The sequence below is a fragment of the Dromiciops gliroides genome, chromosome 1, assembly GCF_019393635.1.
Source record: "Dromiciops gliroides isolate mDroGli1 chromosome 1, mDroGli1.pri, whole genome shotgun sequence".
Classification (NCBI taxonomy): Eukaryota; Metazoa; Chordata; class Mammalia; order Microbiotheria; family Microbiotheriidae; genus Dromiciops; species Dromiciops gliroides.
Genome location: NC_057861.1, coordinates 421,175,692 through 421,199,861, shown reverse-complemented (window position 1 = coordinate 421,199,861; position 24,170 = coordinate 421,175,692). Strand labels below are relative to the sequence as shown.

At 38.9% G+C, this 24,170-nt stretch overlaps 1 protein-coding gene across 1 annotated transcript in view; it reads right to left on the bottom strand.

The window, feature by feature from the left end:
• The window catches only part of ADAMTS12 (ADAM metallopeptidase with thrombospondin type 1 motif 12), a 569,738-nt gene that overhangs the window by 149,536 nt on the left and 396,032 nt on the right, over positions 1-24,170 (bottom strand). Inside the window, 1 exon segment of the mRNA XM_043975705.1 lies at positions 14,286-14,419. Coding sequence (XP_043831640.1) covers positions 14,286-14,419 — 134 coding nt within the window.

The window sequence follows — 24,170 nt, the reverse complement described above, 5'->3', positions numbered from 1 at the left end:
TTAGTAGAATCAGTGAGTTAACATGGTGAGAAGGGCTGATGAGCTCCTTTCCTACTTTACTCTACATGCCCCATAGTTACATCCCAAGCACAGGTCTCTGCAGGATCCTTGCATGCTACTTGTCCCAGGCTGAGTTGGTGTACCAGCACCAGGAACAAATTTTCCTACTTACAACTCCATGAAGAAGGAATGTGATTGTTAAAGAACTATCATATGGATCAGGAATTCAGCCCATTCACTTGGCAAGAATTGTGGATTAAGGTTATGGCTCAATGTAAGGATTTTTTTTTTTAAACAATTAGAACTGCTCCCCCCTGCCCCACAATGAAACAGTATTCCTTAGCGTATAGTGAGTTTCCTGTTATTGTCATCGTTTAAAAGGAGGCTGGGGGTGCATTAGTTAAGGTCCAAAACCTGGGTATTTTACTGATTTATCTAGATCACTTATAACCTTGTGATTTAAAGTAATATTTAACATCACCTAATACACATTTTACTCATCTGGAGGTCCACAACTAAGGAGAGCAGAGCTAAGAGCCAAGAAAGAAGTGGTACATAAATGAAATAGAATATTACTGGAGTGTAAGAAAGGATAAATACAGAGAAGCAGAGACTTACATGAAATGATGCAAATTGAAGTAAGCAGAGCCAGGGTAACAATACACACTATGATTATAGCAATGAAAAAGGAGAGAACAACCACCACAAAACAAGTGAAAATGAATGTTACAGAATTATAGAGGACAAGCTTGACCTCCCTGAAGAGATATTAAAAAAACAACAATCATCTCCCCCTACATAAATGGGGCCACAGGTGTGGAACACTGAATATATTGGCAGATTTTTTTTTCATATATTGAATGGTTTTGATGATTTTTCCCTTTTATTTTTTCTTTTTTTTTTAAAAAAATTCTTTATTATAAAAGATGACTCTACAGGAGGGGTGAGAAGATAGTGAGAGAAATTTAGGTGGTATCAAAATAAAGGATAGTAATAAAAATTTATTTTTTAAAAAAGAACCTAAGAGTAAAAATGCCTCTCAGCAGCAACAATAAAGGATAACAGAAAGGTCAGGCACTGAATGGCTCATATACTTTTCTCATAAAAGCCCATTTTGTTTTATTTTATTATTTTATTTTGTTTTTAGGCGCAACTCTAAGCATCCCAGTCATCAGGCTTCCCAGCCATAGCAGATTAGAAGTATAGTGGCTCAGCAGCTTTGCAGCATACAACACTCATATTTCTTCTCAAGGTCTCTGCCCTGATGGCTCTTACTGAATCACTGAAGACTCCCCTTCCCCCAGGACTTTCCTTGTTGTTGCTGAGTCATTTCACTTGTGTGACCCTATTTGGGATTTTCTTGGCAAAGAAACTAGAGTTGTTTGCCATTTCCTTCTCCAGCTCATTTTACAGATGAGAAAATTAAGGCAAATAGGAATAAGTGACTTGCCCAGGGCCACACAGATGGTAAGTGTCTGAGGCCAGATTTGAATTCAGGAAGATGAGTCTTCCTGACTCCAGACCTGGCACTCTATCCACTCTGTCACCTAGCTGCCCTTCAAGACTTTCCAGTGCATACTAAAACCAAAAGGCTCTTTTACTCACCTGATGTTCTATGTTATCACATTCTCATCTTCGTATATCTAGTTCTAGGGAGAGTTAATCATGGAAGTCAATATCATGATGCTCATAACATCCTAGATCTGGAGGTCACCTATTTCAACTCCTTTGTTTCACAGATGAGGCTCAGAGAATTATGGAATTTGCCCAAAGTCACACAAATTGGAGAACCAGCATTGGTCTCTGACTCTCTGACTCCAAATTAGGTCATGCTCTTTCCATGTGGGGCACCCTCTTAGAGGGCCACAGTAATTTCCTTTACATAGTAGATATATTGGCCCTAGGATACTTTCCTAGCAAGCTGTCCTCTGTAAAGCAGAACTATACAGTTTGAGAAAAGTTACTTCTCAGAGATGAGACCACATTTGAGATATAGAGACACTGCCTTGTGGTAGTAACATTCTTCTTCTTCCCCTTCTTCCTCTTCTTCCTCTTCTTCTTCTTCTTCTTCCTCTTCCTCTTCCTCTTCTTCTTCTTCTTCTTCCCCTTCTTCTTCTTCTTCCTCTTCTTCTTCTTCTTCTTCCTCTTCCTCTTCCTCTTCCTCTTCCTCTTCCTCTTCCTCTTCTTCCCCTTCTTCCCCTTCTTCCCCTTCTTCCCCTTCTTCTTCTTCTTCTTCTTCTTCTTCTTCCTCTTCTTCTTCCTCTTCCTCTTCCTCTTCCTCTTCCTCTTCTTCCCCTTCTTCTTCTTCTTCTTCTCTTCTTCTTTTCTTCTTCTTTTCTTCTTCATCATCATCAATCAATCAATCATCATCATCCACACCAGCCCTAAGACCCTGGAAAATTCTCAGCCTTCCTGGGAGCTAAATCCCAGATTAAATTCTAAGCCATTCTCCTGGACAATGCAATCAACAGGCAGATGAGATCTCATAAAAGCCTAAATTTGGGTCACTGTTAGACCAGGAACCATGAGAGACCCCTTCTACTGACTATAAACATTTCTGCAACTAAATCTCAAGCAATTCTACTAGAATTAATTTATCACCAGAAGTTAAGGGAGCCTCTTTCCAAGTCTAGCTTCCCACTATGCATATCCACTGATACCCTTATATCTCTCCTACTGAGGCATAATGGACAGTGCTTTGTAAAAGCCAGACAATAGGCCCAAGGGGGACCTGTACAAGACATTACATGTAGTTACATGGCACCACTGATGTTTGTGACAGCAACATGTCAACTGCCACGTCCAGTCTTCTGAAATAGATTATTGTGCCAAGAACTCATTAAGTTAGTAACTGGGATTAAAGTAATAATAAACCCTGACAACTCCCTCCATGCTAGGGGACAACAATGTCCCCTCCCAGAAGTATAATACCACCTAGATATTAGTAACCTACCTGACTAAAGGCTTACTTCCTCTCTAGATTATACCCCCCCCCCCCAGGAAAGCAGTCACTCAGTAAGTAGCTATTAAGCACTTGCCCTAGCCTCTAGCTATCATGATTTCAGCATCTTGGACCCTTTATTTGAGGTGGCTTTGTACTTGTTTCACATTATTAAGTTTGTGGCTTTCAAATATGTTCCAAGGCTGATAGGATCAATTTTTGCCTTAGATGCAACCCTAGGCTCTCTTAGGAAATCCTGATCATCATAAAAACAAACCCAATAATCAAATCCCCAAACCTGGCCATATCTCCCTAGGTCACTGAGGGAGGTTCTAAGCATAGCATAGCCAAAGCATACAAAAATCTGACAGAGAAAGAGAAGCTTATATAATTATAATTGACTTCTTTGGCTACCTTTTGGTAAGAGAGACCCAGTAGCTGCCCATGCTAAGGACTTCTCCCTTAATGATGTGATCACACCTTCCTAAAATTTGGAATCTGTGTCATTCTCCAGAATAAATTCCAGCTACTCCAAGATATCACAATAGTGTCTAGTCACATACTACTACTACTGAACATTTCTATAGCACTTGCAAAGTGTTTTTCATATATTTCATTTTATTCTCACAATAACTCTTGGAGGTGGGCGCTATTATTATCAAAATTTTGCAGGTGAGGAATCTGAGGCATCTCAGTGATTTGCCTATCATTACACAGCTAGAAAGTGTTTAAGGATGGATTTGAACTCGGGTCTTCCTGACTCCAGGCCCAGTGCTTTAGCCACATGACTACCTCTATTACTATTGACAGTAAGGGCCAATTTTTCCTTCTTAAATCTACAACTGTAAGGTTCCTTTCTCTACAGTGCCATTGAAACAATGCAATGCAAATGAAATTAAAATAGTTTTGTACTATCTTCTGACTCAGTTCTTAACTGTCTGCATCCCTGCTGCCCTTAACCAAGGTGCTGAATAGACTTGGTTCTACCAATTACTGCCAAGATAACAGTAGGCAATTCAGCATCTTAGAGTTTCAGGTCCCTTGATTAAAAAATGAGAGGCTTGAAATAGATGCTTTCTAAAGTCACTTACAGTCTCCAAATCTATGATCTTTTAACCTGCTGACCCTTGAGCCGGGAAGTAGTAATGGGACAGTGCTTGGGGCTTTTAGCCTTTTTCTATCAGGGGATCCTATGACAGTCTGGTGAAGCCTTTATCAAACTAAGTTTTAAAATATATACATAAAACCACAGGATTATAGAAGAAACAAATTACACATATATACATATATATGTATATATATATATATCTTTTTTTTTTTGCTGGGCAATGAGGGTTAAGTGACTTGCTCAGGGTCATAGAGCTAGTAAGTGTCAAGGGTCTGAGTCTGGATTTGAACTCAGGTCTTCTTGAATCCAAGGCCAGTGCTTTATCCGAAACAAATTATATTGAAATTTCTTTTATTAAATTTCACAGACCCTCATCTAGGAAATCCTGTGCTATAGTTAAAAAGAATACTGACCTAGAAGTCAACAGATCTGGGTTCAGATCCTGGACCTGTCACTATGTTGTTGTTTGGAACAAGGCAAATCATCAAACCCCTCTGAGCCTCAAATTACCCACCTGTAAAAGGAGAGCACTGGACTAAATGATCTCTAAATGATCTCCAGGGCTAGAAGTCCCTAGACTAACTAGTACTTGGACCCCTTTCTCCCTTCTAGCATTTTGATCTCCAGTTCCCCACTAAAGCAGCCTACACTTATAGATGACATTGGCTTGCTTATATAAGTATCTGGCAATCTATTCCCTCTGACATTTAGAACATGACGCAGGAAAAAAAAAAAGATGTAGATCATCAAAGAGGTGCTATTTATTGCTCAGAGTGCCCTGTCGAGCCTCTTATGTATTATTGTTGGGCCCTACTGCCCCAGTGAATGCCCAGAAAATAGGTTCCTGTGTGAGTCAACATTTGGATGAGAAGTAATTATACAGAAACTACTGATTCATATGTGAGCAGTTGGAAGGAAAGAAATTAAAAAGTTGTGCTGGGATATTAGGGTAAATTTGTTGTTTCTTTTGTGCTCATTATCTATTTTTTAATATTTTATTTTAAGGGAGAACTGTGACTACGACAGGGCCAATGAGGACAACTCATGAATCTTTCACAGCCATTTATGGCCTTCAGGTCACTATTCTGTCTTCTTTAATTATTCCAGCTCTTGGCTTAAAATCTTCCTATCTACCTCCAGCCCTTAGAGACTTCAATATTTATGTTGATGTCAATTCCAATACCTGAGCTGCCTTACTATTAAACTCACCTCCCCTCACCTCCTTCTTTACCCCCAGGATGGTTACTACCTTTAAGAGCATGAACTTAGATATTTCTGGCTGTGATCATAATTCCCTGCCTCTTTACTGTTCCCATCACTTCATTCATCATGTGGTAATAATTATTTGTGGTAAAAAATTATTGGAGTTTTAGCTGACTCATTTGGGAGGGGCCACACCTGGCCCACCCTGAAGTTACATATGCTACTAAGGTCAGAAGGAGAACTCTCCATAGGCAGTTTTGAAGGACCTCCCTTTTGGGGGAGGGGAGATTGAACGCTCTCTGAGGGGAGGAGAGCCTCTTCCAGAAGGCTCTTGTGCTCACCCGCTGGCTCCTTGGTCTTCTTGGTGATGCGAGAAAGGTGGCAAACTTTCCAGGTGTGGTGAGTTAAGAGAATTTAATCTGTATTTCTTTTTCCTATTTCCTTACCTTTGATTTTTATTAATTTCACCTTTGTGGTTTAATTAATTCCAAAGTAATAAAATCTGATCCTTTTGTGGAAAAGAAGCTGTAAAGCTCCTTTCTTATTGGCCTGGGAGAAATATCTAAAAGGGCAGTTCAGAGGGGAGGGAGCTTTGAACCTAAAGGTCCCTCATTATTTCCGGGACCCCAATATTTCAGCGGGTCACCCAATTAATGCTCCATATATTAAATTTCAGGCCCCATAATCATGATCCTGTACTGTCACGACTTCTAGTCCCTCCATCCCTCTTTGTTTTTTAAGTCTACCAGTCACTCCTACTCTATCTTTGCTTCTGACTTTTCAGTCTTGACCCTATAGTTAGTCATTTCAACAAAGCAATGAGGGAAAGTCTTTCTCCCTGTATCTATGATGCCATCCCTTCCTATCTCCTCTGTGAACTTGCTTCAGCACTCAGCCCCTCTCTTTAATCCTCAACCTCTCGATGATTTCCTTCCAGTCTGCCTATAAACAAGCTTGAGTCTGCCCTATCCATGGATGGATAGATAAATGGACAGATAGACAGACAGATAAATGACAGATAATAATCTTTTCTTGACTCTACTCCTCCTTTAAGTATTGTCCTATGTTTTTCCTATATCCTCCACTGATATAAACTCCATACTGAATCCTCAATACCACTCCACTGAAATAGCTTTCTTTAAGTTTATCAAAAGCCGAGAAGCAAAGAGTGCCAGGGGCTGAAGGCACCTTGGAGCTCTTCTAAGGACCCTGACCCATTGCACAGATAATGAAATTAAGGCTTTCAGAGATTTAGTGACTCAACCACAGTCACATAGCCATCAACTGGCAGACTGAGGACTTGAGCTCTGGGGACTCTCAGTGTAGTCATCCTTTCACTCTCCCACTTCCTCCACCTCAGAGTTTTTTTTTTGGGTGGGGCAATGAGGGTTAAGTGACTTGCCCAGGGTCACACAGCTAGTGGCAAGTGTCTGAGGCCAGATTTGAAGCCAGGTCCTCCTGAACCCAGGGCTGGTGCTTTTATCCACTGTGCCACCTAGCTGCCCCTCCACCTCAGATTTAAGTTCTTTGCCTGTCTCTGTATCAAGTAGTTAACATTAATTAAGGATAAACCACAAAGCTCTTCAATAAAAGGGAAATTTTAGTATTTGAAAATTACCCATTTGGTCTTTTTATTATATGAATTTCTGCTCTGTCAAATATTCAAAGTGGAGCACGGGTCAAGGAACTGCAGACCCTAATAGAAGGCTAATGGAAGAAAGCTAGTAGCAACTCATGTAAATGAAACAGAGCTGATCTCAAGCTTTGGTGAGCCCTTGACTTCATGCTACCATGTTGTTTATTCCAGATGCTTTTCTTTCAAGTTTTTTTTTAAATCATCATTTACAAGTTGGTCACTCAACAAGCATTTTTATTAAGCACTTGATATATCCAAGGAATGGTGCTAGGTGCTGGGGATACAAAGAAAAGGAGACACAAAACCCATGTTCTCGAGGAACTCAGTCTAATGTGGGAGAGAACATTCAAATACCCATGTACATACAATATCTACAGATTAAATGGGAAGTAATCTCAAGCAGAAGGCACTAGGGCTGAGGGTGGATGGATAGAGGATAATAAATGCCTTCTAAAGAGGTTCGAATTTTAGCAGGGTCTTTAAGGAAGCCAAGGGACATAGGAGGCAGAGGGAAGGAGGGGGTTGGCTTATGAGGCATAAGGGAGAGTCATTTTTACAGAGCTGAGAGATGGAATGTCACATGGGAGGAATAGCAAGTAAACCAGGGAAGCTAGATCACAGATTGTATGGAGGGGAATAAGATATAAGGAGCCTGCAAAAGTAGGAAGGCATCAGGTTGTGAAGGGCTTTAATGCCAAAGAGAGGATTTTATATCTGATCCACAAAGTATTAGGGAACCACTGGAATTTACTAAGGAAGGGGAGGGAGGACATGGCAAGATCTGCACTTTAGGAAAATCATTTTGGCGAGTGAATAAAAGTTGGATTAGAAGGCCACTGAAATAGTCCAAGTGAGAAGTCATGAGGGCCTGAACTAGGGTGGTGACTGCACAATGGAGAGAAAGAGAATGTATATGAGAGATGCTGTGAACACAGAAATAACAAGATTTGATAAGACATGGTATATGTGATATGAGAGCAAGTGAGAATGTGAAGGTGTGTACTTTGGTGACTGGGAAGATGGTGGGAATAGGAAAGATGGGAAGAAGGGAGGGGGATTTTTAGGGGATGGGGAGACAGTAAGTTTTGAATGTCTTGAGTTTGGGATTTCTTTGGGATATCCAATCCAAGATATTCAAAAGATAGTTGGTAATTCTGAATTGTAGATAGGGGAGTTTACTCACCCTTTAACTTCTATTCTCTGTCTCTCCCTCCCTCTTCCCTTATCCTCTCCCCCTCTTTCTTTCTGTCTCTCTCCTACTCCCTCTCTTCCTTCTCCCATATATATACACATACATATATGTACACGTGTGTAATACAGGACAAGTTTTAAGCTATTAAAGCTTAAAACTGCACTAAGACTTTTTGGGACACCATGTATATGTGTGTCCACATGTGTGTGTGTTTATACATATATATATATGTATACACACACACACACAAAGGATGTTTATATCTGTTTCTGTGTGTGTACACACATGCACACACATACATATATGTCTGGGAAGAGATGATGGGAGCTGATATGATCATCAAACAATATAGTACAGAAGGAAAAGTGGAGAGGACTGAGGATATAGCTTTGGGAACCACTCACATTTAGATATGACATGGATGAAGATCTAGCAAAAGAGACTGAGAAGGAGCAGTCAGTCAGGTAAGAAGAAAACCAGAAGAGAACAGTGGCACAATTACCTAGAGAGAAGAGAGTATCCAGGAGAAGAATGTGATTGATGGGGTCTAAACTTTTAAAGAAGCTAAAAATTGAGGTTGAGGGGCAGCTAGGTGGCACAGTGGATAGAGCACTGGCCCTGGATTCAGGAGGACCTGAGTTCAAATCCAGCCTCAGACCCTTGACACTTACTAGCTGTGTGACCCAGGGCAAGTCACTTAACCCCAACTGCCTCACCAAAAAAAAAAATTAAGTTGAGAAAAGGTCATTAGGAATTGGTAATTAAGAGGCCATTGGGAACTTTGGAGAGAGTAGTTTTAGTTAAATGATGAGTTTGGAAGGTATATTGCAGAGGGTATAGAATAAATTGAAAAGTTTGTGACTTTTGAGAAGTTTAGCTAAGAAGATGAGATAGAGGACAGTAACTGACAGGGATGATTGATTGGATCTAGTAAGGGTTTTTGTAGGACAGAAGAGACAGATGTATTTGAAGGCAATGTAGAAGATAGGGAGAGACTGAAGGGAGAGAGGGAGAAGGAGAGAGAGGGAGGGAGAGGGGGAGGGGGAAAGAAGGAAAAGACAAATACAGTAAGAGACAGAAGCAGAAAGATAAAGACAGACAGAGTCAGGATGATAGAGTGAGGGGAGATCTGCTGAATAATATGATCACGATTGAATGTTTACTTTAGCAGAAAGAAAGCCACCTCTTTGTGTGGGGAAAAAAAAAGGAATTAAGGAGAAGATGGTGAAGGAGATGTTTCAGGTGATAGAGGAAATAAAAGAAAAAGAACTCTTACTGAATGGCCTCATTTTTTTTTTTTTGGTGCAGTGTGAGGCATGGTCAGCTAAAAGGGTGGGCAAAAAGGGTATCATGGGAGACTTGAGGAGTGAAGAAAAAGTTTGTAACAGTAGCTGTGTTGACTGGATAGCAGCAAAGCAATTGAGGGGAATGTAGAAGGCTCGCTTTTTGTATACAGTAAGAGTCCAATTGCACAACCTTAATTTGGAGCATAGAGAAATCATGTCATTTGAACTAGTAAGAAGAGCCATGATTTGAACCCAAGGTCCTCTGACTCCAAACACAGCAATCTGGATTATCTGCCCCCCCCCCACCTCGACATTTTAGACATTTTATAGTTGAAGAAAATGAGGTTGACATTTTGAGACGGCTCAGGAAAAAATAGGCAAATTATTGCTAGAGTTAACTTGAACACCATGGCAAGGCAAAGTTCAATGATTCCATTATATTTCCCTTTATTGGATGAAACAATTTCTTTTTAAAATTTAGCCTCATTATTTTATCATTAGACCATGTTCAGTTCACAAGGACTTTTGCTCCTTTTAAGATAAGCATCAAGCTAGAGCTTCATGACACATAGTCCACCTAACAATGTTTTACAAGTCGGGTTTAAATAAAAAGAATTATAATTAGAGGATGTACAGAGATGTAATGTTATAGACACTATGGGAAGAGTTAAAAGATCTGGGCTTTAAACACAACTCTGACACTAACTAGCAATATAACATTGGGCAAATATGGTATGTCAGTCTCTCTGAACTTCAGAATCCTCATTGTAAAATAATAGGTCATCTCTAGATAAAATAAAGCACCATGACTACTAGTTGAGTCCTTAGCAAGCAGTCATCTTCACTGGGCCTCAATTTCCTAATTTGTAAAAACAAAAAACCCAACCATACTAAGAACTGTGTTGCATAATGTACAGAAGGCTGGCCTTGCAGTCAGGGAAGATCTGATATTTACTAGGTATATGACCATGGGCAAGTGACTTATCCTCTCTAAATCTCTTGCTGTTTTGTTTTGTTTTGTTTCTGAACAGAATTTTATTTTCAAAAAATGTAAAAACAAATTTTTTTACTTCAATTTTTTAAAACTTTGTGTTCCCACTTCTCATCCTCCCTCCCTTCCCACCCCTCACCCATAAGAACTCAAGCAATTCAAAGTAAGTTATACATGAGTAGTCATGGAAAACATTTTCATATTAGCTAGGTTGTGAGAGAAAAGTCAAAAAACAAAACTTCAAATTAAGAAATTGTCAAAAACAACAGAAAAAATTTAAAATTTGTTTCCATCTGTTTTCATATACTATCAGTTCTTTCTCTGTAAATGGATTGCAATTTTCATAAGTCCTTCAGGGTTATATTGGATCATTGCCTTGCTGAAAATAACCACATGCTTCCCAGCAGATCACCTTACACTATTGCTGTTATTTTGAATACAGTACATTTCACTCTGCAGTTCATGTAGGTCTTTCCAGGTTTTTCTGATAGTATCCTGTTCATCATAACCTGGATATAGTACCTTAAATTTGACAACAAATTTTCTTCATATTAGCCCAGCAAAGTAGGTACCATTATAATCAATCATCATAACTATTTCCCTTCATCCTATTCCCTTCCAATGATATTTACTCTATTTTCTATCTTCTTTTAACCTATTCCTCCTCAAAAGTGTTTTACTTATGACTGTCCCCTCTCCTGCTCTGCACTCCCTTTTTTCACCCTTCCCTCCATATCCTCTTCCCCTCTTACTTTCCTGTAGGGTTAAATGGATTACTCCTCCCAATTGAGTGTGAATGTTATTCCCTCCTTGAGCCCACTCTGATGAGATTAAGGTCTTTGAGCTAATTATGTGTTCTAAATTTTTCTTCCTCCCTCCCTCCCCAACCCTATGAAATCAAGCAATTCAATACGTCATATTTGTGCAGTAATGCAGAACATCTTCACCTTCCTTGAAAGTGTTTTGCTATTTACTGCTCTCTCCCCCAATCTGCCCTTCAATCTTTCACCTCTTCTTCCCCCACCCCTTATCTCCTTCCCCTCCCTCAGGGCAAAAATATATTACTATACCTATTCGAGTATGTATATTATTCTCTCTTTGAGCTAATTCTGATGATATTAAGGTTCACTCACTCCACCACTCCTTCCCCCTCTTCCCCTCCCCTCTATAAGCTTTTTTCTTATTTCCTTCATGTGAGCTACCTCTCCCCAGACTATCTCTCCCCTTCCTCTTCTCCCAGTCTATTCCTCCTACACCTTAACCCTATTTTAAAGATGTCATCATGGATTAGCTAGGTGGTACAGTGGACAAAGCAACAGCGCTGGACCAGGAGGCCCCAAGCCCAAATCCAGTCCCAGACACAAAACACCCCACCCTCTTTGCCTCACAAAGAACAAAACATAAATGCTTTACAGATATCATCCCTTCATATTCAGTTCAGACCTGTGTCATCTGTCAATTCCTTAGTGAGAAATTTCTTATGAGCTTGAAGTAATATCTTCCCACATAGGAATGTAAACAGTTTGATCTTCTAATATTCCTCATGAAGTCTTTTTCCTGTTTACCTTTTTATGCTTCTCCAGGGTCTTGTATTTGAAAGTGAAATTTTCTATTCAGTTTAGGTCTTTTTTTCACAAATGCTTGAAAGTCCTCTTTTTCATTGAAGTCCCACTTTTTCCTCTGAAAGAATATACACAGTTTTGCTGGGTACATGGTTCTTGGCTGTAGTCCCAGTTCCTTTGCCCTCTGGAATATCATATTCCATGCCCTTTGGTCCTTTAATGTAGATGCTGCTCGATCCTGTTTTAGCCTTATTGGTGCTCCACAGTATTTGAATTCCTTTTTTCTAGCTGCTTGCAGTAATTTCTCCTTGACCTGGGAGCTCTGGAATTTGGCTATGATATTCCTGGAGGTTTTCCTTTTGGGATCTCTTTCAGGAGGTGATCAGTTGATTCTTTCAATTTCTATTTTGCCTTCTGCTTCCAGAATATCAGGGCAATTTTCCCTGACAATCTCTAGGAGGATGGTTTCTAGGTTCTTATTTTGGTCATGGTTTTCAGGAAGTCCAATGATTTTCAAATTATCTCTCCTGGATCTGTTTTCCAGGTCAGCTGTTTTTCCAAGGAGATATTTCATATTGCCTTCTATTTTTTTATTCAGTTGGATTTGCTTTACTGTGTCTTGATTTCTCATAAGGTCACTAGCTTCCATTTATTCAATCCTAATTCTTAGGCAATTATTTTATTGAGAGAGCTTTTCTATTTTCCCATTTGGCTTTTTAAACTGTTGATTTTTTTCTCATGACTTTCCTTCATTGCTCTCATTTTTCTTTCCATTCTTTCCTCCACCTCTCTAAATCTTCCTTCTATCTCTCCTACTTTCTCTTCAAAGTCCCTTTTGAGAGTTTCCATGGCCTGAGACCAATTCATATTTTTTTTGGAAGCTTTAAATGTTGGAGCTTTGGCCCAGTTATTATCTTCTTCTTCTAAGGTTGTATTGTGGTCTACCTTTTCCCCAAAGAAGTTTTTGATGGTCTTCTGCTTTCTCTGCTTACTCATGTTGATTGGCTATTTCTTGGCTTTTAACTCCTTCTTAAAGAGTAAGTGCTACTTCCAGGACACACTGTTCAAGCTACAGTGTGGCCAGGGGGTAATTGGGCTTCTTCTCAGCCTGCCTGGACTGTAAGTAACCATGGCTGCTTTCTCTTTGACCTGGAAACAGAAGTCTGATTAAACTCTGATTCTCTATGGTCAGAAGCTTGGTGTGCCTGTGCCCCTCCCAAACTGGGCCACCACCACTCGATTCATCCCACTGGTTCAGAACCAGGGCGCTTCACCCCAACTCCAGTAGAGACTGCCTCCACTTCACCCTGGCCTATCACTGAAGCCCCTCACCAGTCCGTGATCGGAGCCTCAGAAGCTGCTGGCGCTAAAGGCTCTCATCCTCTCTAAATCTCAAAAAACTCTCCAAGAGTTTCTTGTTGTTAAGTCATGGACAAGCCATGTTATATATTGAGACAGGGGTAGGGAGTAGAAGCACCTACTGATTAAATTACAGGTTTTCCTGTAATGTCAATTACCTGCCTTGTTTGCCTCATGGAGTTGTGAGGATCAAATGAGATAATGAATATGCAAATCACTTTAAAAGATGAGAATATTATACAAGTGTAAAATTCCATGATTAACCCTGGTTATATCTCAAATCTCACTTCACTGAAAAAGTAAACAGATGATTGTTTTAAATGAAGAATCTCAAATGTCATGGAAACTCAGTGGGTTGGGTTTGGAATCTCCAAACATATATCATTTAGATGCTGAGCTCTTTGATAGAAGAAGTCACATATCATGTCTACTGCCTACTCTCCAGTGCCTGGAGCCCACAACCATACCTAGGGAATGGTAAGTGTTCACAAAATGCTTTGACAAGGAAGATACCAGCAGTTGAAACTATTCAGTTCTTCAACATCACTAACGAAAGTTAGGAAAAGCCTCAAAGTATTGTAGATATGGAGCTGTAAGAAATGTTAGAAATAAGCCCTTCATTTTAGAGATTACAAAACTAAGTTGGAGAGGTTACTTAATCAAGGTCACATAGATAATAAGTGACACAACTGGGATTTTAGCCCAGTCCTCAAACTCCAAATCCACCCATATTTCCATTGAACCACAAAAGGGGAAAAAAATAGCATGTAGGCAAAGATGCCTTGGAGGAAAAAAACGGAAAACATCTACCAAGACCTAAGAATATCTTGAGGGTCTGTTGCTATTATCTATGATGGACTACTGGACCATAAGGGCAAAATGAAATTTCAACCCAAGAACCGATGACAAGTTTAAACACCTTGAGCCAAAATAATTTTAACTCAGCTTAATTACTTTGGAAAATTATGATTGCACAAAGTTGGAGATTAAGGAAACATACCCAATACCTTACATATGCCATTAATACAGACATTTCTGCTGTTGCCTCCTTCAAAACAAGGTGTGCCATCAATGACGGCATCTAACATTTTCTCAGAAAACTGTCCATCAATGGGTCGACAGTAGAGTTCACAGGGATATTCTGCAGTGGGAAAAAAGAGACAGTTTCAAGTTAACATTTTGATTAATGTTCATGATTTCTCCAAACTTCTTTAAATTTGTGACACCTGATCATCCATTGATTTTGAAAGTTATAAAAAGCACAAGAATCTCACTCCCATGATAGCTGGGTGGTGTAATGAAAAAGAGTGCCTGATATGGAGTCATGAAGATCTGAATTCAAATCCTGCCTCAGACACTTAATAGCTGTGTGATGCTGGAAAAGTCAATTATTCTCTCTCAGCCTCAGTTTCATTATCTATAAAACAGAGATAAAAATAGCATCTGCCTCCCAGGGTTGTAGGGAAGATCAAAGAAGATAATATGTGCAAAGGACCAAATGCTGTTTTAGGTATTTTTGATTTTGTTTATCATTGTTGTTGTTACACATATTTGGAAATTGTAGCATGGTGGTATCTAACACATCCCTAGGCATATAACAGGAATTGAACAAATACTTATACTTCAATACATTTGAGACATGTCTGTATACATATATACAATTTATACATATGTAATAAATACATATATATACATATATATATATAAGCATGGTTTATATATAAAATATATAAGTATGGTTTTCTAAGTTTCTAAGTCAATATGAGGTCTGCAGAGATCCATAGATATAGTTTAGTGGCCCCCATTTATCTTTGGGTTTGACACTATTGACACCATTGGCCTAGCACATCAAGGAGGTTAATTGACTTGCCTAGGTTCACACAGTCAATATGTGTCAGAGATGAGACTTAAATCTACGTTTTTCTGGCTTTAAGGCTAGTTCTCTATTTACTACTCCATACTGCATGTTTGACTTTTATATAGTTTTTTAAATGTGTATAGTGTGTGGCGGGGTATGTAATAAACACTTATTGACAGGACTGTTATGAGGTTCAAAGGAGATTGTACGTGTGCATGTACACATGTGACCTTGGGCAAGTAACAACCCTCATTGCCCTGTCCCCCCACCCCCCAAAAAAAAGAAATTAAAAGAAAAGAAAGAAAAAAAAGAAAAGCAGTTTATAATCATGCCCAGCACAAAGGAGGTACTACATGTGTTTATTCCTTTCCCTTTCCCTATACTGAAACCTGCTCCTCCCACCCTGGTACCACATTCCTGACTCATTCTGATAATTATCTTTCTCATCTCTCCTGAATAAAGAAAATGAGATGTTCACCAAATAATATTTTTTAAACCTTTGCCAGTCCCAAATAAATGAAAGCCCTAGAAACTGTACCACAGACACAGGTAGGACCTGATCTCTCCTGCAGAAAACCAATTACCTTGTTCTGGTAGGTGGATGAAATTAATTAATTATGATCCCAGAATCAAGGAGTGGAAAGCCACTTCAGAGGGAATTTCATACAACCCATACCTGAAGAAGAATCCATTCTACAACTCCCCTGCTGCCCCATCAATGGCCAACCACCCTTGTATTTCCTTTGTTTACTGCCTGACTCCTGGTACAGGGCAACTAGATGGATGCACTTGTTTATGGAATCTGATTTCACTTTTGGTTTTGTTTCACTAAATCTAAAGGTCATATGCACTCTTGCTTACTCTTAATTTTGAAACAGACTTTGCTTATCTCTTCTGAGTACATTTGTTGGGTACAGCTGGATAACTAGTTCTTCAAGGACCAGATCAGTTTGAGGATACAGATGGTGCCACCCACTTGGCCATTTGCATCTTCAAGCTAAAATAGGCACAAAACAACTCTTGGGGAGTAAAATGCTGACTTGTTTTACTGACAGTAGCATTGTGTAGATATAACCATGGCCTACATGTTGTATGACATGACTTTATTATCTGCTTATTTAGGGAAATAAATGGAGGCAGCTAAGTGGCTCAGTGGATAGAGCTCTGGACTTGGAGTCAGGAAGACCTGAAGTTCATATCCAGCCTCAGACACTTACTTGCTAGGTAAACCTGAGCAAGTCACTTAACCTCTAATTGCCTGACAAAATGGATCCACTGGGTCCACTGGAGAAGGAAATGACAAACCACTCCTACATCTGTGCCAAGAAAATTCCATGGATAGTTTGGTTCACAGAGTCATGAAGAGTCAGACACAACTGGGCAACAACGAGTATTTAGGGAAAGATTCTTGGTTTCATAAGAATATCATTTTCTAGAAAAAAAGGGAGGGAGGAAGAGACCACTCACATGTTGAGAGTGGTAGATAACTATGGATAGTTGCTATTTCTAAGAGGAAAAAATGAAAGAAAAGAAAGGGGACCAGCTGAATTCACATAAAGTCCAGAGAACAAATTCCTCAGAAAAGTCAACAAAGCTCAGCCAAGCTTAAGAGGTATTTGGATATTTTTAAAGACAGCAAGAAGAGCCAAGATGGTGGGGAAAAAAGCAGGGACTCACCTGAGCCCTCCCCAATTCCCCTCCAAACAACTTTAAACAATGCCTCAAAAAAATTCTGGAGCAGCAGGACCCACAAAAAGATTAAGTGAAACAACTTTCTAAGGTTTTCATTTATTTGGGATTGGCAAAGGTTTAAAAATTTTTTTTATCTGGTGGACATCTTTCTTTTAAGAATTTATCAAGGAAAACTGCCCTTATATTCTAGAACCACCAGATGGTAAAATAGAAATTAAAAGAATCCACCAATCACCTTCTGAAAGAGATCTTAAAATGAAAATTCCCAGGAATATTATAGCCATATTCCAGAGTTCCCTGGTCAAGAAGAAAGTACTGCAAGCATCCAGAAAGAAACAATTCAAATATCATGGAGGAACAGTCAAGATAACATTAGATCTAGCAGCTTCTATATTAAAGGATTAGAGGGCTTGGAATATGATATTCCAGAGGGGAAAGGTGCTAGTGATATAATCAACAATTACCTACCAAGTAAAACTTGAGTATAATCCTTCTGAGTGAAAAATCGACATTCAATAAAATAGAAGATTTTTAAGCATTCCTGAAGAAAAGACTAGAGCTCAATAGAAAATGTAACTCTCAAAGATAAGACTCAAGAGAAGCATAAAAAGGTAAATAGGAAAGAGAAATCATAAGGGATTCAAGAATGTTAAACTGTTTCCATTTCTACCTGAGATGATACTTGTAACTCCTACAAACTTTATTATTTCTAGGGGAGTTAGAAGGAGTATATGTGGATTCTAGTCAGAAGCAAAACACTTTTGAGGATGGACAAGGTGAAAGGATAGAGTAGGATAAATGGAGAAAATAGGATGGAGGGAAATATGGTTAGTAATCATAACTGTGAAAAAATTTATAGTAAGTTTCTCTGATAAAGGCCTCATTTCTCAAATACATAGACAGCAGTTAAATTTATAAAAATAAGAGTTGGGGCAGCTAGGTAGTACAGAGGATAGAACACTGATCCTGGAGTCAGGAGGACCCGAGTTGAAATCTGGCCTCAGACACTTAACACTTATTAGCTGTGTGACCCTGGGCAAGTCACTTAACCCCAATTGCCTTACCAAAAAATTAATTAATTAATTAATTTTTAAAAAATAAGAGTCATTTCCTAATTGATAAATGGTTAAAAGAACAGTTTTCAGACATAGTAATCAAAGCTACATATATATGGTCATAGGAAAAATATTCTAAATCACTATGCATTAGAGAAATGCAAATTAAAACAACTCGGGGATATGATCCACACCTATTTGATTGGCTAATATGATGAATAGGAAAATGCCAAATGTTAAAAGGGACATAGGAAAACTGAGATATTAATGCCCTGTTGGAAGAGAGAACTGATTCAACCATTCTGGAGAGCAATTCAGAACTATGCTTAAAGGGCTTTCACCCAGATATACCACTAGGTCTGTATCACAAAGAGATTTTTTTTAAAAACACAAATGAAAAGGACCTATATGTACAAAAATATTTATAGCAGCCTTTTTAGTGGTGTCAAAGAATTGAAAATTGAGGAGATAGGGGAAGCTAGGTAGCACAGTGGATAAAGCACTGGCACTGGATTCAAGAGGACCTGAGTTCAAATCTGGACTCAGACACTTGACATTTACTAGCTGTGTTACCCTGGGCAAGTCACCTAACCCTCATTGTCCCCTCCCCCCCCCCCAACAAAAAGAAAATTGAGGAGATGCTCATTAATTGAGGAATGGCTAAAGAAATTACTGTATATGATTGTGATGGAATACTATTATACTATAAGAAATAATAAGAAGGTTGCTCTCAGAAAATCCTGGAAAGACTTACATGAACTGATGAAATGTGAAATGAGTGCAACCAGTAGAACTCTGAACACAGTAACAGCAATACTGTACAATGATCAACTGTAAGTGACTTAGCTATTCTCAGCAATACAATGATCCAAGACAATTTTGATGGATTGATTGGTTGACTGATTTATGAAAATGCTATTCATCACCAGAGAAAGAACTGATGGAATCTGAATGCAGATTGAAGCATACTTTTTTCAGTTTCTTCATTTTTCTTGGGGGTTTTTGGTCATGTTTTCCTTCACAAAATGACTAATATAGAAATATGTTTTGTGTGACTGCACATGTATAACCTATATCAAATTACTTGCCATCTCAATGAGAAGGGTGAGAGAGAGGGAAGGAGAGAATTTGGAACTCAAATTTTAAATGAATGTTAAAAGTGATTTTAACATGTAAATGGAGGATAATAAAATATTTAAAAAAAATAAAATCCACTTCATCAAATTGAGGGGATGGTCATCAATTAGGAAATAGCCAAACATATTGTAGCATATGATTTTGTGGAGTACCATTATGGCATAATGAGCAGGATGGTTCCAGAAAAACCTTGCAAGTTATATGAACTGATGCAAAGTGAAGTGAGTAGACCCAGGAGAAAATTATACACCATAACAACAATATTGTAATGATGATCAACTATGAAAGACTTAGATCTTTGTATTGATCAAAGTAGCAAAAACAATTCTGAAGGACATATGATGAAAAATGCTATTCACCTTGAAAGAGTAAAACTGATGAACTTTGAGTAAAAGTAGAAGAATAATTTTCTCACTTTATTTTTCTTGCTTTTTAGTGATATGGGTAATTTGGAAATGTTTTGCATGACTTCACATGTATTTTGATATCATATTGTTTGCCTTATCACTGAGACAGGGAGAGACTAAAGGGAAGAAGAGAATTTGGAACTCAAAAATTTTAAAACTGTATTAGAAATAAATAATAGATTTCTTTAAAATTACAAATCAAGAAGAAAAGGATTGAAAAATTTGGGAAGAAAATATCTGAGAAAAAACAAGATGTGGGATTATGTCCAAAGACCCTTCTTTTTCAACTTCTGGGGGCATTATTGGCTCAGTCACTGTAGTAACTGGAATAAAAAGGATTTTTCCAATGTTACCTAGGAATAATCCTGATCTCTCAGTGATAAAAGGCACTAACCCAGGTGCATGAAGCTTGGAGAAATCATTTCCTGAAAGAGCATATACTGTCTGGTTGCCAAGGGGAAGCAAAGAAGAAAGAAAGGACAGGGTGTTGCTGGGCTTAAATAAAGCAAAAGGCACAAAATGAACACTCTGAGTCCTTCTAGAGCTTTTTTTTTGTGTCATGGAAAAGGAGACTGTCCAACAAGACTCTTAGGAATAAACTATTCTTGTTCTTCTTTTTGCTAAATTTATTCCTGCTAGAAATATGTTTAATGTGATTGTACATATATAACCTATATCAGATTGCCTGCTGTCTTGAGGAGGGAGGAGGGAGAAAAATTTGAAACTAGAAATATTAAAACAAATGTTTTTATAAATTACATGTAACTAGAAAATAATAAAATATTTTTATGATTAAAATTTTAAAAAATTAATCCTGCTACCTGTTTCTCACATGTATCAGTAGCTCCTCTTAAGCACCTATTGTGCTTTAAGCATAGATCTTAAAGATGAATAAACCTCCAGTGAATGAGGAATAGGTAATGGTATCACAAGATGAGGGAAGGGGCACTACTCTACTTGGGCTGCAACTTTTGAGCCTGAATCAGAATGCTGTTAATAAGACTGAAAAGATAAAGTAAAGCCTAATTATGGACAGCCTTGAATAACAGATTAAGGGATTTGGGTGTTGTTGTTTTTTTCTCCTTATAGGTAAGGGGGAGTCATTATAATTTTTAAGGGGTAGAGGCTGGGGAGAGGAATGAAATAATCAGAGTTTTTTTGTTTGTTTGTTTGGTTTTTGTGTTGTTGTTTTTTTTCTGGGGCAATGGGAGTTAAGTGACTTGCCCAGGGTCACACAGATAGTGTCAAGTATCTGAGGCTGGATTTGAACTCAGGTCTTCCTGAATCCAGGGCCAGTGCTTTATCCACTGTAACACCTAGCTGCCCCCCATAATCAGAGTTTTTAAAAACTATTCCAGTTGTGGTGTGAAGAATGAATTGACTAGAGGCAAGATGATCAATCAGAAGCAATGAGGGCCTCATCTAGGATGGTGGCAGGATAAGTAGAAAGGTTGTGAAAGATGCCAGAGATATTTATGTATTACAGAGGTAGAATCATAGTAGTTTGGACCTCAACCTAGGGATCAAGTTCAGAGATGACAGTTATGTTCAGATGTTTGATTTAATTTATCCAAATCTTATATTTGGTCTCAGACTGATTGCCAACAAGGTAAGACAACTCAGGTTTCTGTTCTACCTGTTCATCTGATATCTCCCATAGTGCCTTAATGTGAGGCACTAATTGTTCTCTTGGCAATGTCTTCATTTCCCTCCCGGGAACTGTATACTTAAATGCAAGGGGGGATTATGTCAGGAGTTTATGTTTAAAAGTTATAAATTTCTAGGGAAGAAGTAAGAATGGGAAAGGAAGCATTTATGAGAATGCCTGGTTATGGGCTAGGGAGATGCACCCCCAGCAAAGCCTAATTGCTGGCTGTAGAGAGTAAAAATTATAGAAATCCCACTGTGGTGACTAGAAAAACCAACTGCCAGCTGGCTAAGAATGAGCCTGTGTTTTGTTCTGAGTGCCATACTTTATGGCGGGGTCATTAACAAGCTGGAGACTATTCATAGGAGGTAACTAGGAGATCAAAGGGATTCAAGTTCGTATCAGTTGAGGAGCAGTTGATGGAACTGGGAAATTTATCCTAGAGAAGATGCCTGTTTCCAGTTATTTGAAAGGCTGTCATTTATATTAAGAATTAGATTCCTTTTCTTAAGCTCCAGATAGCAGAAGTGAGAACAAAAGGTAGAAGCTGAAGAGGCAAATTAGGCTTGATGAAAGAGGAAACGTCCTAACAGAGTCAAGAAGAATTTCTTCCAGGTATGGATTGGGTTGAATTGTCCCAGAAATTCCTTCCAACTCAAATCCTATGATTCTGTGAGATAAGTGATGCTGCATGTCCCAACAGTTTCAACTGTCCAGTCATTCTGATGTATATTGTACCACTGGATTCAGATGGCTCTGGAGGAGAGTGAAGCTTGAGACTTTGCACAGCCCTCTCTCACTTAAATCCAATTCACTTCAAGTCAAAACATTTCCTGATATCACGGTCCTCTTCAAGAATGAAGGACAGGGGCAGCTAGGTGGCGCAGTGGATAGAATACCAGCCCTGGATTCAGGAGGATCTGAGTTCAAATCCGGCCTCAGACACTTGACACTTACTAGCTGTGTGACCCTGGGCAAGTCACTTAACCCTCATTGCCCTGCAAAATATATATATATATATAATGTATACATTTTCATGTAAATCCTTTTTTTTAATTGCATCTTCATACTGTAGATTAAATCCTCTAATTTTGAAAATTTTCTGGGGCATGTTTCAGTGGTAGGTCAAATATTTTCCTACTAGAATCAGTTTAGTTTCTTCCATCTATATGGACAAATCAGTGATGAGGAGAATTCTGCTGTAAAACTGACATATTCGAATAATGACAACCCCTACCTCAAAGGGTTATAGTGTAAGGATCAAATGAGATGTTTGGAAAGTGCTCAGCACCATGCTTGGCACATAGTAAGTAGGTGCTAGAGAAATGCTTGTTCCCTTCCCCTACTGATTCTTCTAATTCAATCTGGAATACACTGACACTGCAATGGCACATTTTCCAGGTTAGTAGAAAGGAATAGAAATGCAAATGTTTTCAAAACATACTTACAAATTTTGCAAAAATGTTTTATATATCTATCCCCTCTTACCTGTTCCTTAATCCCAGCTATCTCTTTTTTTAAATTTTAAATTTTTTTTGGGGGGGGGGTGAGGCAAGATCACACAGCTAGTAAATGGCAAGTGTCTGAGACGAAATTTGAACTTAGTTTCTCCTGAACCCAGAGCTGGTGCTCTATCCACTGTGCCACCTAGCTGCCCCTTATCATACCACCATCCTAATTTGTTTCCCTTCCTCTAGTCTTTTTCCACTCCAATTCGTTGTATGCAATGCTACTAAGTTTATCTTCCCAAATCACTCTCAATCCTTTTCTCAAAAGCCATTTTTTTTGGGGGGGGGCAGGGCAATGAGGGTTAAGTGACTTGCCTAGGGTCACACAGCTAGTGTCAAGTGTCTGAGGCTGGATTTGAACTCAGGTTCTCCTGAACCCAGGGCCGGTGCTCTATTCACTGTACCATGTAGCTAGCTGCCCCTCAAAAGCCATTTTCAACGGTTTTCCAATGCCTTTAAATTAGTCCCAAGTCCAGCATTCAAGATCCTTCCTAGTATAACATCCAACCTTCCTTTCCAGTCTGATCTAATTGGTCTCTTAATTAATCTTCTTGATTCCAGCTTTTCCCCTCTCTGATCCACCTTTAATAAACAATGCCAAAATAATTTTCCTAAGGAAGAAGTCACTTCCCAGCTTAAAAATCTTCAGTAGCTACCTATTGCTTTAAAGCTAAAATACAAACTCCACAAGCCCTTCACACTCTAGATACTATTTGGGGGGGGGGGGGCAATGGGGGTTAAGTGATTTGCTCAGGGTCACACATCCAATAAGTGTCAAGTATCTGAGGCTGGATTTGAACTCTGGTCTCCTGAATTCAGGGGCGGTACTTTATCCACTGTGCCACCTAGCTGTCCCCTCTAGATATTCCTTTGAACCATCATTGCTTTATGTCATTCTACTCTATTCTGCTTCCCATGCCTAATGGCTTAGGGAGCTGTGAGTATATATAGCACAGGGATGTGGTTGTGCTCTTCTACTCTGACTTCTAAAGCCAAGAGTCATAGAAAAAATGGAGGTAAGTAATTGTCTCAATTTTGAACGGCCATGGTTAGCATGATGGATTTTCTGCTGTCGTGGGCCATTACTCCTAATGCCAAATGTGCATCCAGCTGAAGATTCTGACAGACTTAGGGTCACTCAATTTGCCTGTCAGGTCCTATCACTGGTGTTCATATCTGTTTTTTTTCTGCTTTCCAAGTTCGTTATTCATTTCAGCAAAAACTTTTGAACTACTTATAACTGATGAAGTGGAAATGACAAGAACTTTGATAAGAAGGTCACCAACCCATCTTAAAATTCACAGGAGCAAAGGAAGCACCTCCTCTGGATGAGGCTAGCCTGATACCCTTGACTGTAGAGCGGCAAATATCAGCATGTTCAGGGGGGAAAAAATAAGTATGGCATAATGGTCAAAGACATTTAAAGGGATGAGAGCTCAGGAAGAATGGAAGAATATGAAAGACTGATAAATCATAAAGCACAAGGAACAAATGGGGAGACAAGCAGAGAGAATGACGTATTGGAATAGACTTTTGATCTCCCTGGGCCTCAGTTCTTTATGTATAAAACGAGGGGACTAAATTAGA